Source organism: Vipera berus (assembly GCF_964194415.1).
Source record: "Vipera berus genome assembly, chromosome: 7".
Lineage (NCBI taxonomy): Eukaryota > Metazoa > Chordata > Lepidosauria > Squamata > Viperidae > Vipera > Vipera berus.
Genome location: NC_138209.1, coordinates 79,478,684 through 79,495,756, shown reverse-complemented (window position 1 = coordinate 79,495,756; position 17,073 = coordinate 79,478,684). Strand labels below are relative to the sequence as shown.

General features: G+C 44.3%; 1 protein-coding gene across 5 annotated transcripts in view; it reads left to right on the top strand.

The window, feature by feature from the left end:
* Positions 1-17,073, top strand: part of LOC308670761 (cytosolic beta-glucosidase-like) — a 74,155-nt gene that overhangs the window by 15,089 nt on the left and 41,993 nt on the right. For 4 of the 5 annotated variants that reach the window (XR_014027079.1, XR_014027080.1, XM_081332483.1 and 1 more), the window contains exons 2-4: positions 2,402-2,598; positions 10,609-10,836; positions 15,577-16,382. Coding sequence is in view for 3 of the 5 variants with exons in the window: in XM_081332483.1 (XP_081188609.1) it covers positions 2,442-2,598; positions 10,609-10,836; positions 15,577-16,382 (1,191 nt within the window). In the remaining 2 variants the exon portion in view is untranslated. The remainder of the gene's footprint in view (positions 1-2,401; positions 2,599-10,608; positions 10,837-15,576; positions 16,383-17,073) is intronic. The other variant, XM_081332484.1, reaches the window with a different exon arrangement.

Below are 17,073 nucleotides of genomic sequence, written 5' to 3'. Positions count from 1 at the left end.
AAGCCTTTCGTTTTAATCTTTTGGAAGTAGTTAGCTAAACTTATCTATGCATTAAGCTCTGGCCCAAATCAGTCTTAATGCCATTTTAAATCAGCTTTCTGGGAAGACAATTTTTTTAGGCTTCCATGAAAGGAAAGCAAGAAGAGCCGATGTCCACAGTGCACGCAAGACTTTGCTCTCCTCTCTACACACTTTTAGATATTTCTTAACCTTTAGTTCTGGCACATCTGTTTGCAGAGAACAAAACAGAGGATAAACTATGGGATGAAACAGAAAGAAAGAGAGAGAGAAAGAAAGAAAGAAAGAAAGAAAGAAAAGAAAAGGAAGGAGAGGAAGGAAGGAGAGAAAAAGAAAGAAAGGAAGGAGAGAAAGAAAGGAAAAAAGAAGGAAGGAAGGAGGGAAAGAAAGAAAGAACAGGGAGGAAGAGAAATAGGAAGGAGAGAAAGAAAGAAAATCATTAAGCCGTGGGATACACACACACACACACATACACACAGAGAGAGAGTGGCTTAATGAATATAAATAAATGACCTGAGCATCAATCTGTAGGGGTGTGTTTTTATACTAACAGAAGAGGAATATTATTTCCAGTCTCCAAAGAATGCAATTGCGAGGGCGCCCTCTGCTGCGTATTTTAAAAACATATCTCGGCTTTTGAGTTTCGACTTGAAGGAAGAAACATTTCTCTCTCTTTGGAGGCCAGGACTGCTGGCCCTTCCATCCAGCAGTTTCCCCTCTCTTTTCTTCTCTGCAAACAGATGTGTTAGAACCAAAGGTAGGGAATACGGTGCCTTTTCGGGGTGACGGTAATGCTGTGTGACTGTGGAGGATTCCCACGATTAGCAGATAATTCTCCCGAGATATTGCTCACTACTTCATTTACTTACTTATTCCATTTATACAGCCACCCATCTCAAATACATGACCCTCGACGTACAACGGTTCATTTAGCGACCGCTCAAAGTTACAGCAGCGCTGACCGTTTTTCTCACTTAACGACTGTTGCAGCCTCCCCGTGGTCACGTGATCAAAATCCGGGACACTTGTCAACTGACTCATATTTACGACAGTTGCGGTGTCCCAGGGTCACACGATCCCCTTTTACGACCTTTTTGCAGTTAGGTCAATGGGGAAAGCCAGATTCACTTAAGAACCGCGTTACTAGTTTAACAACGGCAGTCTTCCACTTAACAATTGCGGCAAGAAAGGTCATAAAGCAGAGCAAAACTCACTTAACAGATGTCTCACTTTACAACAGAAATGTTGGATTTCATTGCGGTTGTAAGTTGAGAGCCGTCCTGCCCGCGTTCCCCTTTCAGTCACAAAATATTTGCTAGCCAAGCTGTTGCAGGGCTTTGGGCTGTGCGCTAACACATTCAAGCTAATATTCTTGAGTTTTCCCTAAAAAGTAGGAAACTGATAACCGTATTAACTTGGGTTCCTGAGGCAGAACTGATCCCCGTGGACATTTCTGGCACCAGCTTCCGCAAGTTAGGAAACTGATTTTCTATCCCTCTAAGCATCCAATATTCTATGTGGGTTGAATTCTACTACAGATAGAATTTGTCGGCATCACGGCGCACCATAGAAGTCTACACATCAAAGGGAAGACCTACACAAGCAAGTTTTTCAAAACTCTCCCCTGGAGAAACCAGTTGTGGTTTCTCTGGATTGGGGATCCAGATTTTCAGCCCACCTTCAACAATGTCTACGGAGATTCTCCCCCATCCAGGTCAAGCTTGTGCCAAAGGCAACTGGACTTCCTTTGTTTTCCCTTGGAAGACGTTTCGCTTCTCATCCCAGAAGCTTCTTTAGTTCTGACTGAAGGGTGGTCCGCCGTTGAGTCAGAACCGAAGGAGCTTTTTGGATGAGAAGGGAAATGCCTTCAAGGAAGAATAAAGTCCAGCGGCCTTTTGAAAAAGCACCTTTGGGACCCCTTCAACAATGCAACCTCGCTGGGGGGTTTTGGTCCCCTCACGTTTTAGCTGCAATAATCCCCTTGGTGCCTATTCGCTCCGTTCTGTTGGCAAACTGCCTACAGGTTTGTGACTAAAAGGGGTAGCCTTCATTTTAAAAATTGCTTCTCTTCGGGGAAACCCCAGTGCTTTATTTTTGAGATTCTCTAGAACTGGTGCGTGGCGTTTCCTTCATTCGATACTTGGATCTCTTTAAAAGAACAGATCCTGTTCTGTGTTGGTCAGGATTCTTCCTTTGGGGAGGTGAGCATAGATAAGAAATGTTGGATTAAGAGGTTCCTTGGACACAAAACCCAACTATCTTCCCGCATAGCTCTTGAGAGACAATCCTACAATCTGCATGTAGGCCCTTCGGATTATGGGTCAAGCAAGATTTGTTCCTAATGGCTAAAACTCTCCTTGCGCTTCTGATCCTTTAATTCCAGATACTGTTTGGGGGATGAAAAAGTAGAATTAACCTTACTGATGGACACAACAGCCAACCTTCCCATGGATTCTGCTCCTCCTGCAGTTTCTGACGATCTTGTCTCCTCTCCAAATGATGACATCTCCAGTCTGGAAAGTATGACTTTCCCAGAAAAATTTGCGTGGGGCTCAGCTACAGCAGCGTATCAGATTGAAGGTAAATGATTTTTTTTTTAAAAAAAGAAAAAAAATAACTTTTTTTATTTGGCGTTCTCTTTCATTTTTTACTTCCAGTTACAAGAGAGGAAACCATATGCTTCATGGTGTAAGATATGTTTGTGTTTCTTGTAAACAATTCATTTTGTGCTCCTTGTATTAAAATTCTTGTTTCTGGTACCTACAGACATATTGTTAATCTTTGGATCTGTTAACCTGAGACTGTTCTGTTAGAGACCTAATGAATTGTTTTGAATGGCCTTTTAGTGTTACAATTCACGTCTTTTTGCACTACTGTTTTAAAAAGATTGTTCTTAAGTGTCTTTCAGTAAGGAACATTTTCTGAAATGTCCCAGGCTGAGTAAATATTTTACTGGAACTTGGGATTCCTCATTCTCGCCCTTCTGCAAAACATTGCATTATAGACTTCCCCATGATATCTTATAAAAAAAACATGGAAGCATTGGCTGCTAAAGTAAAATAGATCCCAAGAATTATATTTCTAAAATAAGCCAAATAGTCCTGCTTTATCTTTTTTTAAAAATTTTTAATTTAGTTGATCGCAGGTAAGTAAAAGTTAGAAGCATCAAATAGCTAACACTTTGGGAAGAAATTGAATTGATATCAAACTTGATACGTTAGGAAACGTTTCCACTGATAAAACAGGCTTGCCGTGAATTATTGAATTAAAAGAAAATGGCAAATATTGAGCTGATTAATTGACATCCTTTATCTTCCTGTGAGGATGATCATACATTAAAGTTCAATATGTGAGATAAACCTGGATAGATCTACCAATGCCATAAGACATTGCTGGAAGCACATGGGACATCGCTCGATGTCTTTTTTTTTTACTGTAATTGTGTTAAAGATTAGTGTTAGCACAACAAAAACAAATGCAAACTGGAAAAATGCCGAAGAATAACAAAGAAAGTGAAGAAGGTGCAGGAAAGAAAGGGGAAAAAAGAGAAAGAGAAAAGAATGAAAAGTTAAACTACAGTAAAGCAAAATAAAAGGGTTAGGTTATCAATAAGTGACTTTCAACCTTCGTCACAAGTATACAGTTTTTCAGTTAGCTATGACCTCCTCTTAAAATACAACAAAAACACACTTTTCCGTATCTATAAACTAATCCATAAAGCACCACCATTTCAATCCCGGCGCCAGCAAAAGCCCATTAAGGGTTACGTACAAATACATACATATTTTTAACCTTGTTCAAACAAAACAAGTTTATATTTCTTCCTTTTATTTTTAACTTAATCTTTAATCAAATAGTATTGTAAAACTTGATTTCTTTTTTCTTACTTCCTTCTCACAAGACTTTGCAAATAATAATAATAATAATAATAATAATAATAATAATAATAATAATAATAATAATAATTGTCTTTAGTAAATCTAATGTAAGAAGATTACCATGGTTGTTCTCTTAGTTTACTGTTTGTATATCCCTTTTCATAGTTAAGACAACATCTGGTTTCTTTTATCTGTCCAGTGTAACATACATTTTGCGACATATATTTCCATGTCATCCTTATAGTCTGTCATTTGTAATTCTGCTTGCAACTCGGTCTCAATTTTATCAAGTAAACCTTGTTCCATAATATCTTCTAGACACCATTTTTCCAGAAGCAGATGTTTCTGTCACTAGTGACAGAGGGCTCTGACACTATTAAAATTCATTTCTGAGTCCTTTGTTCAAAATTATCCTTGCATATGTCCAATGTTAGAGTATCTTGCTTCATTCCGTAAGCCCAGTTTAAATGTTATTCTCTTTTAATTGCAACATTTGGTTCCTTCTAGTATCCCTCTGGTATCCAATATTTAAAGTCTTATTATATTTTTTTTAAGAAGGTTTCAAAACTAAAGCATTTTCCCACAGGAACGATTCTTGCAATTCCAAAATCATATTTCAGATTTATCTGGACCTTTAGTCTATTGGTAACTTTTAAAAAAAATATCAAAGTTTTAAAGCTTTTACAATTCATTAAAAATATTTATTTATTAAAAAATAATCTCAAGTCATTAAACTTGGATTTTAAAACTTCTTTCAGTAAAGATTGTGGGGGGGGGGAAGCTTTAAAAATTGTCATTCCAAAGCTTCCTAGTAATTGAAAGGCTTTTAAGAAGCAATTTCTGAAAGTAGTTAGAACAGGAAGTATGTGAACCCAGTGTCCTTTTGAAGACACTGACCATGGGTTGAATAAGATCGCCATCCTAAACTCGTCAGAGACCACTGTCTGCCAATCTTCTCATGAAGAGCAGCTGTCTGGAACGCTTATGGGTAATCTCAAGTCTTTTCCTTGTCCAGAGAGGAAACATGAAGAGCCGGTCTCCGGGCTGATTCTTCATTCCCCCACGGTTGTTCTCTCTTCTTTTTGCGGAGATGTCTTCCATCCACCGTTTCTTCCTCTGGAAGCCCAGCCCTGTCTCAATATCCGTGAGGAAGAGAGAAATCTCACATTCTAGGAACCCTTGAGCCGTTTCCGATATATTTGACCTTCCATTAAACTTAGTCTTCAGATGAATGTATTCCAAGAAGCAAGGCTGGATCTTTCCCTAATACATCTTTTCCATCTTTAATCTTTGTAATAGTGATTGGTTATTAAAATGCATTTTTATTGAGGTCTGATGTAAAAGTGTTGCATAGATATTCATCTTGGAGATTAGCTGATATTTAATTTATAAATGATTCTAAGCCATAAAAAGGCCCTCTAACTTTTCAGACAAGGAGGATTGAACATAAAATATGAGCAGAATTTTAGCTCAGGTTTTTTCCCCCTTTGTTCTTTGCTCACTGCTAGGAAATAGCCAGAGCTGGCTTCACTACAAACACACGTCTGCACACCATTATACCCAAGGCCTTCTACCACCTTAAAGTATTCCTATTACACTTATATGGTTTACTTTGAGGAAAAGTCTGAAGAATGTAGTTCTTGTTTTCTCCTTTCATGAGTCATTTGGTCCTAGAGCCAATAATTGCATTCTTTATATCTTCTTTCGGGGTCATTGTTCGAATACACCAAATTTAGAATGCAGTTAAGCCTCTTGCATGTGGAAAAAAAACACCTATGTGCATGGATACATTTCCACAAAGAGTTTTATCTTAGGACTGGAATTGCTAAGCCTACATGTGAAGCTCAACTGATGCATATAGATAGGGCTCGCAACTTGGGTGTCCTCCTAGATTCACAGCTCTCCTTGGAAGATCATATAGGAGCTGTGACTAGGGGGGCGTTCGCCCAGGTTCACCTGGTGCGCCAGTTGCGGCCCTATCAGGACCGGGATGCCTTGCGTACGGTCACTCATGCGCTCGTGACCTCTCGTTTAGACTACTGCAATGCTCTCTACATGGGGCTGCCCTTGAGGACTACTCGGAGGCTTCAGCTGGTGCAGAATGCGGCCGCGCGAGTGGTGGTGGGGGCTTCCCAATACTCCCATGTAACACCTCTACTCCGCGAGCTGCATTGGCTTCCGGTTGCCCTCCGGGTGAGATTCAAGGTGCTGGTAATGACCTATAAAGCCCTAAATGGCATGGGTCCGGACTACCTACGGGAGCACCTGCGGCCGGCATCAACTTCCCTCCGCCCAGTGCGCTCCCACAGAGAGGGCCTCCTCAGGGTGCCGGCGGTCAAAGAGTGTCGACTGGCGGCCCCCAGGGGGAGGGCGTTCTCTGTGGGCGTGCCAGACCATTGGAACCATTTACCGGTTGAGCTCCGGATGGCTCCCGACCTTCGCTCCTTCCGCCGTGACCTAAAAACTTACTTATTTGAACAAGCCGGCCTGGTCTGATGGGAGTGGGGTATTTTAATATTAATTTTATTAATTTTTATTGTAATTTGGGCTACACTAATTCTTTCTTAAATTTTGTACATTGTATTTTTTATTGTATTGCCCTGTACACCGCCCTGAGTCCTTCGGGAGAAGGGCGGTATAGAAATTAAATTATTATTATTATTATATAGCAAACTCCATGTGGCTTTCTTGAGCGTAATGCCAAAGTAATTTGCTGGTATTTATTTTAGGATATTTTAGAGTAGCAGTACAGTCTGGTGTTCTGGCATATTTGACTCCTGATTAACTTCCAAGTCTGGATTAAATCAATATGGTCCTAGTCCTTCTTTTTTCTAGACTGGCCAAACCCAAATCTTGCAAACATTCTTCGTATCTTTTAGTCTCCAGACCTTTAATCATCTTAGCTGCTCTTCTCTGCAGTCTTTCCAGAGTCTCAACATCTTTTTTATATCGTGGCGACCAAAACTGGATGCAGGACTCCAGGTGTGGCCTTACCAAGGCATCGTAAAGCGGTACTAACACTTCAGGTGATCTTGATTCTATCCCTCTGTTAACGCAGCCTAGCACTGGGTCGGCTTTTTTTGGCTGCTGCCACACACGGCTGGCTCGTATTGAAGTGATTGTCCACTAGGACTCCGAGATCCCCCTCACAGTTGCTACTGCCGAGCCAGGTGCCACCTATTCTGTACCTGTCCCTTCTGCTGCCACATTCTGCACCAGTTGAAGTTCTGAATGCTCCTCAAAGGCGCCCCAGGTGAAACACATGGAAGTCCTCCATGGGGAAGGTGGTGAGAGCGTGGGTGATGTTGAGTAGGGTCTCCAGGTCCAGAAAGGCTCAACCAGTGCCGAGCAGGGCCTCCCAGTCAAGGTTGCCCCTTGCTCTTCCTCTTCTTCACATCCCTCCTTCTCCAAACCAGCCTTCCCCCTCGTCCCTGCACCCCCCCCCCAGCAGCTGAGCCCAAGTGCCCGAAAGGACCGTCAGTTTCCCCCACCCCCTATCCTTCAAGCCTCTTCTGGGGGTCCTTCAGCAGGATCCTCTCCCCGCCGCAGAGCAACCTGCGGCCAAGAAAACCACAAGGGTCCTCAAGGACTAGCTTGCCAGTTCATGCAACGGCCAAGGTCCTGGACTGCAGCTCCTTCTGACGCGTTTCGCTGGCAATGCTCTTAAGAGAATCAGGGGGAAGGGAAGGGAAAAAGCGTGGTATGCATCATTGCAGCCCATAATGACATTTTAAAGAGTGACCTCTACCAAAGACGTTGAAATCACTAGGAAATATCTTTAAACTCTCAGGATGCAAAAAAAATATATGTGGAGGTTGCAGAAACCTAGTGTAAAATTTAATTTGTGGAAACCTTTGCTGTTTCTCCAAATGGCCCCCCCCACCCCTCTCCTTGCAGACACCCTTCTAACTGAAAAACGGGGATTTTGCAGGGATGCTGTTAGATTAATTCCCATCTCCTATACATGCCCGAGGCCACGGTTTAGAATGGCGTCCCTTTCCCTTCGGAGACGCACTCAAGACTTTTAAAGGACACGGCAGACAAGCCAAGATGTTTTCTGGAGGAATCCACCTTGTCTGAATGAGTGTCTTTTTTTAAAAAAAGAAAGAAAGAAAGAAACAACAACGCAACATTTAACCTATTGTACACTTTTGGAAGTCACTTTAGTAACCTGCAACTGGATTCAGAGAGAACACACACACACACACACACACACACACACACAATTAATACATAGACTTTTTTTAAAAAAAATAATAACTCCAATTCCATGTTTTTGTATTAAGACTTTTCATCTTCATAAATTCTCCAATTACATGGGGGAAAGGAACTATGAGTCGTGCTGATCCTGAATTAGAACAATTAACCAGCGGAACGACCTGCCTCCAGAAGCGGTGAATGCTCCAATACAGGGAGTTTTTAAGAAGCGACTGGACAGCCATTTGTCTGAAATGGTATAGGCTTTCCTGCCTGAGCAGGGGGTTGGACTAGATGACCTCCAAGGTCCCTTCCAACTTTTATTTTTTAAATTATTATTATTAAATGATCAATCCTTTCAGGCCTTGTAGGTTTTTTTATTTTCTCCACATTTATTTGGACGTTTCTTCCAGTTTGCAACCATCTGAATGTGTGAATGAGGAAAATGGGGGCCATTAATATATTTTGTTATCTGAGGACAGATCTGCCCATTCTGGGAAATCTGGAGCTGCCCCAATAAATATCAGCCTTGTGTCAAAATCCTCCGTTTCCCCCTTCTTTGCTCTCTGCAGAATATATTACAGTTTCTCAGTCCCTCACATCCTTGCGCTCTGCTGTTATTTATCCCAGCAGATGGGGAGAAAATAAGTGACGTCTGACAACATCATGGATGACCCGTGCAGACACAATTTGGAAGATAACTTGACATGAATCGGATCTTTTATTTATTGTGTCTTATTGTGCATAATGTGGCCTTCGCCGATACGTAAAGTCCTGCAGCGGCTCTTCGTGTCCTTGCAGGCTGTGCATAAGGTCCCCCTGGCTCCTATTTTTTAAGCTGTTTTTTTCATGCAAAACATCCCCCCCCCCCCAGAACAGCACCAGCCAACTAGGGTAAAACAGAATTTAGCCTTCAACCACGTTGCACGTCCCAGTTTGAAATAAGCACGGTTGAAAGAGATTTTTCTACGAAACTTTAAAAAAAAATCCCAGCTTAGAGGCAGTTTCTCAGTTTATGACCACGACTGGGCCCAAACTTTCTGTTGCTACGAGATAGTTGTTAAGTGAGTTTTGCCCCATTTTACGGCCTTTTCTTTCCACCGTTGTTAAGTAAATCACTGCAGTTGTTCAGTTAGTAACGCGGTTGTTAAGCAAATACAGCTTCCCCTCATTGACTTTGCTGGTCAGAATTTCACCCAAAAGGGGGTCACGTGACCCCCCCCAGGATCCTGCAAACCGTCATAAAGTTAGTAACACGGTTATTAAGTGAACCTGGCTTCTGTACAAAGTTGCAATGGCACTGAAAAAAATGACTCAGGACCCTTTTTTTTCACACTTATGACCGTTGCAACAGCATGCCCCCATGTTCACGTGATCAAAATCCGGACGCTTGGCAACTGGCCCTTATTTATGACGGCCACGGTGTCCCGGGGGTGTCACGCGATCCCCTTTTGCCACCTCCTGAAAAGCAAAGTCAATGGGGAAGCCAGATCCACCTGCTAACTTAACAAGTTCAGCGATTCACTGAACGGCCAAGAAAGGTCTTCAAATGGGGCTCTTTTGCTTAGCCACATAAATGTTGGGCTCAGCTATGGTCAAGGGTTACCTATACTTTGAGTAGTTCTTCACGTGACTTTTTGCTGTAAACGTAGGGAAGACCTAAGTACAGAATGGAGAAGATCACACATTAGCTCTCTTACGTAGAAGGTTTTTTTTGAGCGGGCCTGTTCGTTTGTGACGTCTCCTTTGGGCAAACTCCCCACATATCAGCTCAGGGGAGGTCGAGCCCGTTCCTGACATGTCAGGAATGGAGTTGATTGATGGCTCTGAACGGCCATCTGTATGAAAGAGACTTGGAGGAGGTTCCAGCTGGGCAAAGCAGGCAGTTGCAGATGGCCAGTGAAGGAGCTGCGTTCTGCACCTGATCCAAGAAAACCGGAGCAGAGAAAAGGCAGGAGCAGAGGAGGCCAGTCAGACTACTCAAGAGGAGAAAGCCTCACCCTCCTTAAGGCTCTGCACTGGAAATTGGCTATTTATCCCAGCAGACAGAGGGAGGCGTTGCCGGGAACAATGGGTTGCTTTTCCAGATATTTTGCTCTATTGTGGTCTTCCCTGCTTCGCTCCAGATGGACCCTGTGTTTGGAATTGTGCCTTGTAGCCTCCAAACTTTTCTTGCCCCCTGAGCTGTCCTGGGGGTGGCTTTACGTTTTGCCCGCTGGAGTTATTTTGCTTGAGGAACTTTCAAGTGCCTTGTCTACTAGCAGGCCATTGCTCTGTGGAATAACCTTGGCTTGCTCATGGCCGGACTTAACTGGGACAGCTCTTGAGATTTGGGCGAAGGGAATTGCTGGGGAATATTAATAAAGCTCACTAAGCCACACAGATATGTGTGAGCGAGCGAGCGAGTGGGGCAGTACATTCTTTGAACTAACCACGCGAAGTGCTTGCTTGTATGTATTCACTGCGTGCCTTCTCCGCACATCAAAAGTGTAATGATCGCTTTGTCTTTAACCAGGAGGCTGGGATGCAGATGAGAAAGGCCCCAGCGTCTGGGACACGTTCACCCACCAGGGAGGAGATCGAGTTTTCAAGAACCAGACCGGCGACGTAGCTTGTGGCAGCTACTCTCTGTGGGAGGAAGATTTGAAATGTATCAAACAGCTTGGGCTGACTCATTATCGTTTTTCTCTTTCCTGGTCACGTCTGTTACCTGATGGGACGACAGGTTTCATCAACCAGAAAGGCAATTGTTCCTTTAAAATAGAAACTTGTGCTGCCTTAATTCAAGGTTATTGCCGCAGTCTGGCACAATTAAGCCAGTGTTCGAGTCTGCAGTGCAGATTTGAAATGGCAACTTCGTTCGCAGTAATTATGGGATTTATATGTTAAAAAATAATCATGATCCTGGCCTAATTAATATTCCAGCGTACTTCCGGTGATGGGATCTTTAGAGATGAGGTTAGAGTTAGGATATTATTGCTTTACTGTTTGCTTTGGGGTTTTTTTTAGTACCGGCCATCAATAGATGCCATTTCTTTTCTGCCCCGAGGATGCTAGTAGCGTTGTGCAGAAATTCCTAAGTTAAACATAAAGACAGCACAGGACAAAGAAAGAAGGAAGTGGCAATGGGTGTCCTGAGACGGGGAGGGAGGAAGGAAAAATGGCCAAGTATCAAAGTGCAAGGCTGGCTTGGATCCGCCACGTTCTACAAATGTGATTGCTAATCCTTCACTGAGGAGGTTTCCAGAATCAGTCTAGACAAAAGGAGAACTAGGGAGGACATGATACCAGCCTCCCGATATCTGAGGGGCTGCCACAAAGATGAGGAGGGGGGCCAAGCTTTTCTCCAAAGCAGCGGAAGGCAGGAGAAGAAGCAACGGATGGAAACCAGTCAAGGAGAGAAGCAAATTAGACCTAAGGAGAAACTTAGTGACAGTGAGAGCAATCAACCAGTGGAACGGCTTGCCACCAGAGGTTCTGGGTGTTCCATCACTGGAGGTTTTTAAGAAGAGACTGGACCACCATTTGTCCAAAAGAGTATAGGTTTTCCTGCTTGAGCAGAGGGTTGGACTAGAAGACCTCCAAGGTCCCTCCCAACTCTGTGATTCGCTTAAGCAGTGGGAGGACTTGCCTCCGGGAGTTGTGGGTGCTCCATCACTGGAGGCTTTTAAGAAGAGACCAGACAGCCGTCTGTCAGACGTGGTATAGGTCTCCTGAGAGACTAGATGGGGGTTGGGTTACATGTTTTCAAACTCTCATTTCTGTTAACCTGGGTGGTAGCAATACCTATTGCGGTGGTTTCCGCGAGAGTTAGCACGGGTGAAACAATATTTCTACCCCACCTGCCTCTTCAGAAAACACCAGAAGAGCCCTGGAGCTGGATCAAGTCCCCGCTTTATCGTAGCTAGCATTTGGAGTCACCCCGTGGCCAAAACCGGATGCGTCTGGAAGCCCCCCGGCCTTGACCAGAGATCTTGTTGCCTTCTGGCAGCCAGTTGTAAGGCCTTCTGCCGGACGGCAGACGGAGTCGGCAGCCATCAGAATGAGGAATCGCAGCTGGCTGGACTGTCCGCCCACTTGCCTCGTCCCCCTTGAAAGCCCAATGTGCTGAAGGGTTTGCCAATCCTTTTACGAAAGTCCTTTTTTCTGGAAAGGTCTGCTCTTTACTTGCTAAAAGGCCTCGTGGGATGGAAGAACAGACAAGGCACTGTGTCAGTGGGGTGCGTGTGTGTGAGAGAGATTTCAACGGTGGGGCCGAAGAATACTTGCCATCCGTGCAGCTCTCTGCTTAGGGAACTTTTTGTTTTGCTTTTATCCGTAGAAAACCTCAATAAATGGCAGCGCTTTGCAGATAGAAATCAAGATAACTTTTGCCGGTTGACAGCACTTCAGTCCAAAAGAGGAGATACATTTGTTTTGGGGGTTTTTTGACGCTGGAGCAACGGGACACGTTTAATAGAACAGACATCTCTAAGGCCACCGCCAGCAACATCGTCCTGTTTACCAATCCGGTCGTCCATCCTTTTTTTGGAGCAAAAACAGAAAAAGAAAAATATCCTCTTGCTTTTTGGTTCTCATTGTAAACATTCTGATTAATATTATGAACTTTAAATTTATCAAAAGGGCGCCGGGAACTCTTCGAGGGAGGCTGGTTTTCATTACCCAAGATCTCGCTTCTCCTGAGCAGTGATCTGTTGAAACAATTGCAGCCGCCAAGTTTGGAAAGGCCACGCTCCCATCTGCATTTGGTGGGGTTGTTTTTTTTTCTTTTTTTCTTTTGCAAAGAGCAGGAAGAGAATTAAAAATCTCGGCGCAGTGTCCTTTTTTAAGCATCACATGAGCTGATTCATTACCTATTTGGCATCTAAAATGAAAGACATCTCGCTGGAGTGTCTTCCCCCCCCCAGTTGTCTTCCAACACTTTATTAAAAGTGTCGTGTTTATTTTTAAACGTCACTGAGAATATTTTAAATTAAAACTTTAATTGAGCCAAGTTTAACCTATCTTTTGCAAAGGTAATCCTCTATGAAAAAATGCTGGAGATGTTATTATCCGTGATGGCCATCATCTTTAGCACTTAGCCATAGCCCTTAGACTTATATACCACTTCACAGTACTTTACAGCCCTCTCTGAGCAGTTTGCAGAGTCAGCATGTTTGCCCCCCCAAAATCTGGGTCCTCGTTTTACTGACCTCGGAAGGACAGAAGGCTGAGTCAACCTTGAGCTGGTCAGCATCAAACTTCTGGCTGTGGGTAGAGTCGGCCTGCAATACTGAATTTTAACCATTGCACCATCAAGGAAGGAAGGAGGGAAGGAAGGAAGGAAGATAGCAATAGCACTTAGACTTATACACTGCTTTATAATGCTTTACAGCCCTCTCTAAGCTGTTTACAGAGTTAGCATATCACCCGCAACAATTGTGGTCCTCATTTTACCGACCTGGGAAGGATGGAACGCTGAGTCAATCTTGAGCCATTAGGATCGAACTCCAGACTGTGGGCAGAGTCAGCCTGCAATACTGAATTCTAACCATTGCACCATCAAGAAAGGAAAGAAAGGAGGGAAGGAAGGAAGGACAATAGCAATAGCCCTTAGACTTATATACCACTTCCCAGTGCTTTACAGCCCTCCTATGTGGTTTACAGAGTCAGCCTCTTGACCCCAACAATCTGGGTCCTCGTTGTACCAACCTGGGAAGGATGGAAGGCTGAGTCAACCTTGTGCCGGTCAGGATCAAACTCCAGACTGTGGGCAGAGTTAGCCTGCATTACTGCACATTCCAGCCATGATGCCACCACGACTCCTTTAATACTTTGGTACTTTAGTCCCTTGCATTCTAGTAGACGGGGAATGCTGTAGATACAGTATATCTTCGTTTCAGCAAAGCTAGTGATGAAGTTTCTCAAGCTATCCTTGTGACAAGTTGACAAATCCATGGGTTGGATTTTAGCAATGGTAATAGCAATCGCACTTAGACTTATATACCGCTTCACAGTGCTGCTTTACAGCCCTCTCTAAGCGGTTTAGAGGGTCAGTAGGTGGGTGCGGCTGTGTTTCTGCCAATATTGAGGTTTTGTGGGAAAGTGAGCTTGGCAAAGTGTGGGACAATAGCAAGGGGTCCGTAAGGAACTCAACTGATTGGTTGCAAAGTAGGAAGGAAAGTGTGCCTCTGGAAGGCTTCTCCGGAAGCCCATGGGACACTGGTGGCATCTTGTTGCATCCGAAGGTAGATGAAAAACAGGACAGCTGGCAGGCTTGAAGTAAGGCCAGCCATATGGTATAGCTGTGAGAGCAGAATTATCTAAATGCCCAACACTGCCTGGATAAAGATAATGCAGAACAAGACATCTGGCCCTTGTGTGGTTGTCTCTGTGTGCGCATGTGTGTGTTTAAATGTTTAATGCGGGTGAACAGAAAGCTGGAAAAATTAAAACAAAAATAGTTCTGTGTTAATTGGTGTTAATCACCAGGTGCTTTCACATGCGGGAGATATTGCTTGGAAATAGGCTGATAATTAAATAAAACAGACTTGGGCTGGGTGAGGTTTTGGCTTTGATTCCAAAAAAAGGTACCAGGGATGAATAAAGCAACAGAGCACAACCCTTTAAAGCAGCTATGTCTTCCTGGGATCACATGGCTGTCCTTGCAGTAGCCCCATGTCTCTAGGGAATGAGGTAGCTGCTTTAAAGCATTGTGGACACTTTTTATGCTTAGAGTACCAACTTTTGGGAATCAAAGCCAAAACAGCTCTAAATGCCATGGAGATAAGTCCCAAAGGTGCTTTTTCAAGAAGCAACTGGGCTTTCTTGTTTCTCCTTGGAAGACGTTTCGCTCCTTATCCCAGAAGCTTCTTCAGCTCTGACTGGATGGTGGGGAATGGAAGGATTTATACTCCTTGCAGACGGCTGGTCATTTGCCTCCTTTTAGAGAGTCGTTGAGGCCACTTGGATCCTGAGAACACAGACAAACCTCCAAGTGACCTCAACAACTCTAAAAGGAAGCAAATGACCAGCCGTCTGTAAGGAGTATAAATCCTTCAATTCCCCACCAATTCAGTCAGAGCCGAAGAAGCTTCTTGGATGAGAAGCGAAAGGTCTTCAAAGAAAAACAAGAAAGTCCAGTTGCCTCTTGAAAAAGCACCGTTGGGACAACCATGACCCGGATGACTGAGACTCTCCATAGAGTTAAGTCTTTTTTCTGTATTATGTCCATATTATAGAATATGATAAACTCTTGACCAGATCCTTCAGGGCTCATCACTGCAAGTCTCTGTGCGCTCACGTTAAGCACATCGCTGGCTCTATTTCCACCTTCCTAATAGATCAACAATAAGGTTGGCCTGCCTGTTTTTAAATGGCTCAATTTGGGAAAGAGAGTGAGGCCGAAGGAAGGATGGCTCAGTGCAAGAGAGAACAGTGAGGACGAGCAACGTGAAAGAAGCAAACGCCAATTTCACTAACCTTTTGGCCTTCTCTTCCTCAGGAGTTCATTATTACAACCAAGTGATCGATGGGCTGCTCTCCATTGGCGTCATCCCAGTGGTGACACTGTATCACTTTGACTTACCTCAGCGTTTGGAAGACCAAGGTGGCTGGAGATCCGAGGCCACGGTGGAGGCGTTCAACGCTTACGCCCAGTTCTGTTTCCAAACCTTTGGGGACCGAGTGAAGCTGTGGATCACCATTAACGAACCGCACGTCGTTGCTGTCTACGGCTATGAAAAGGGAATTATAGCGCCGGGTGTCTCAATGCCCGGTGTCGGTGCCTATCTGGCAGCCCACCACATGATCAAGGCCCATGCCGAAGCTTGGCATAGTTACCACCAACTCTTTCGGGAACAACAGGGTGGACTTGTGTCTGTAGCCCTCAACTCTGATTGGGCTGAACCCTTCGATCCGAATTCCCTCGCTGACCGGGAAGCTGCCAAGAGGCACATCGTGTTTTCCTTGGACTGGTTCGCCACCCCGATCTTCCTCCACGGCGACTATCCTGCTGCGATGAAATCGAAGATTTCCGCCATGTGCATGGAGCCAGGCTCTCTGTCCTCACGGCTTCCCGAATTTACCGAACGGGAAAAGGCGAGGATTAAAGGCACGGCCGATTTCTTTGCCCTCAATTATTACACCGCCCGCAAAGTTAAGCACCCAGATCACAAGCCCGGCCAGCCGAGTTTCTGTGCAGACAAAGAAGCCGAACAAATTGTAGATCCATCCTGGCCTGTGGCCACCGGGAATTCCTGGCTGGCGGTCGTTCCCTGGGGTTTACGGCGACTGTTGACCTACATCAAGGTGACGAATTCTACTCTTGCTTTTCTCTCACTAACCACTTCCCTTTGCGTGGAGAAACAGACTCAGAGGGAATTCAGATCGGCCCCCACTTACGACCTCAGCTGACCCCAAAATTTCTGCTGCTAAGCAAGATGGTTAAGTGAGTTTTGCCCCATTTAACACCCTCCCTTGGCCCGTTGTTAAGCGAATAACATGGTTGTTAAGTGAATCTGGCTTCTCCATTGACTTTGCTAGTCAGAAGGTCGCCAAAGGGTCAGGGTTAATGTGTACATGCCAGTCACCAAGCAACCAAATCTGAATTTTGATCAGGTGACGGTTGTATGGGTGAAAAACAGTTATACAACATCTCTTTTCTCAGTGCTGTTGTAACTTCAGACGGTCATGAAACAAATTGTTATAAGTCGAGAACTACCTGTAGTAAGAAAGGCAGCTGAACCCAAAAATTTCCTTCATGAAAATCAGTCAGAATAGAGCTGGACGGGACCTTGGAGGTCTTCTACTCCAGCCCCCTGCTCAAGCAGGAGATCTTATACCAGGGGTAGGCAACCTTGGCTCTTTTATGACTCGTGGACTTCAATTCCCAGAATTCCTGAGCCAGCATGGCTCAGCTTGGAAACCTCTCCCTTTCCCCTCAGCATGGCTGGCTCAGGAATTCTGGGAGTTGAAGTCCACGAGTCATCAAAGAGCCAAG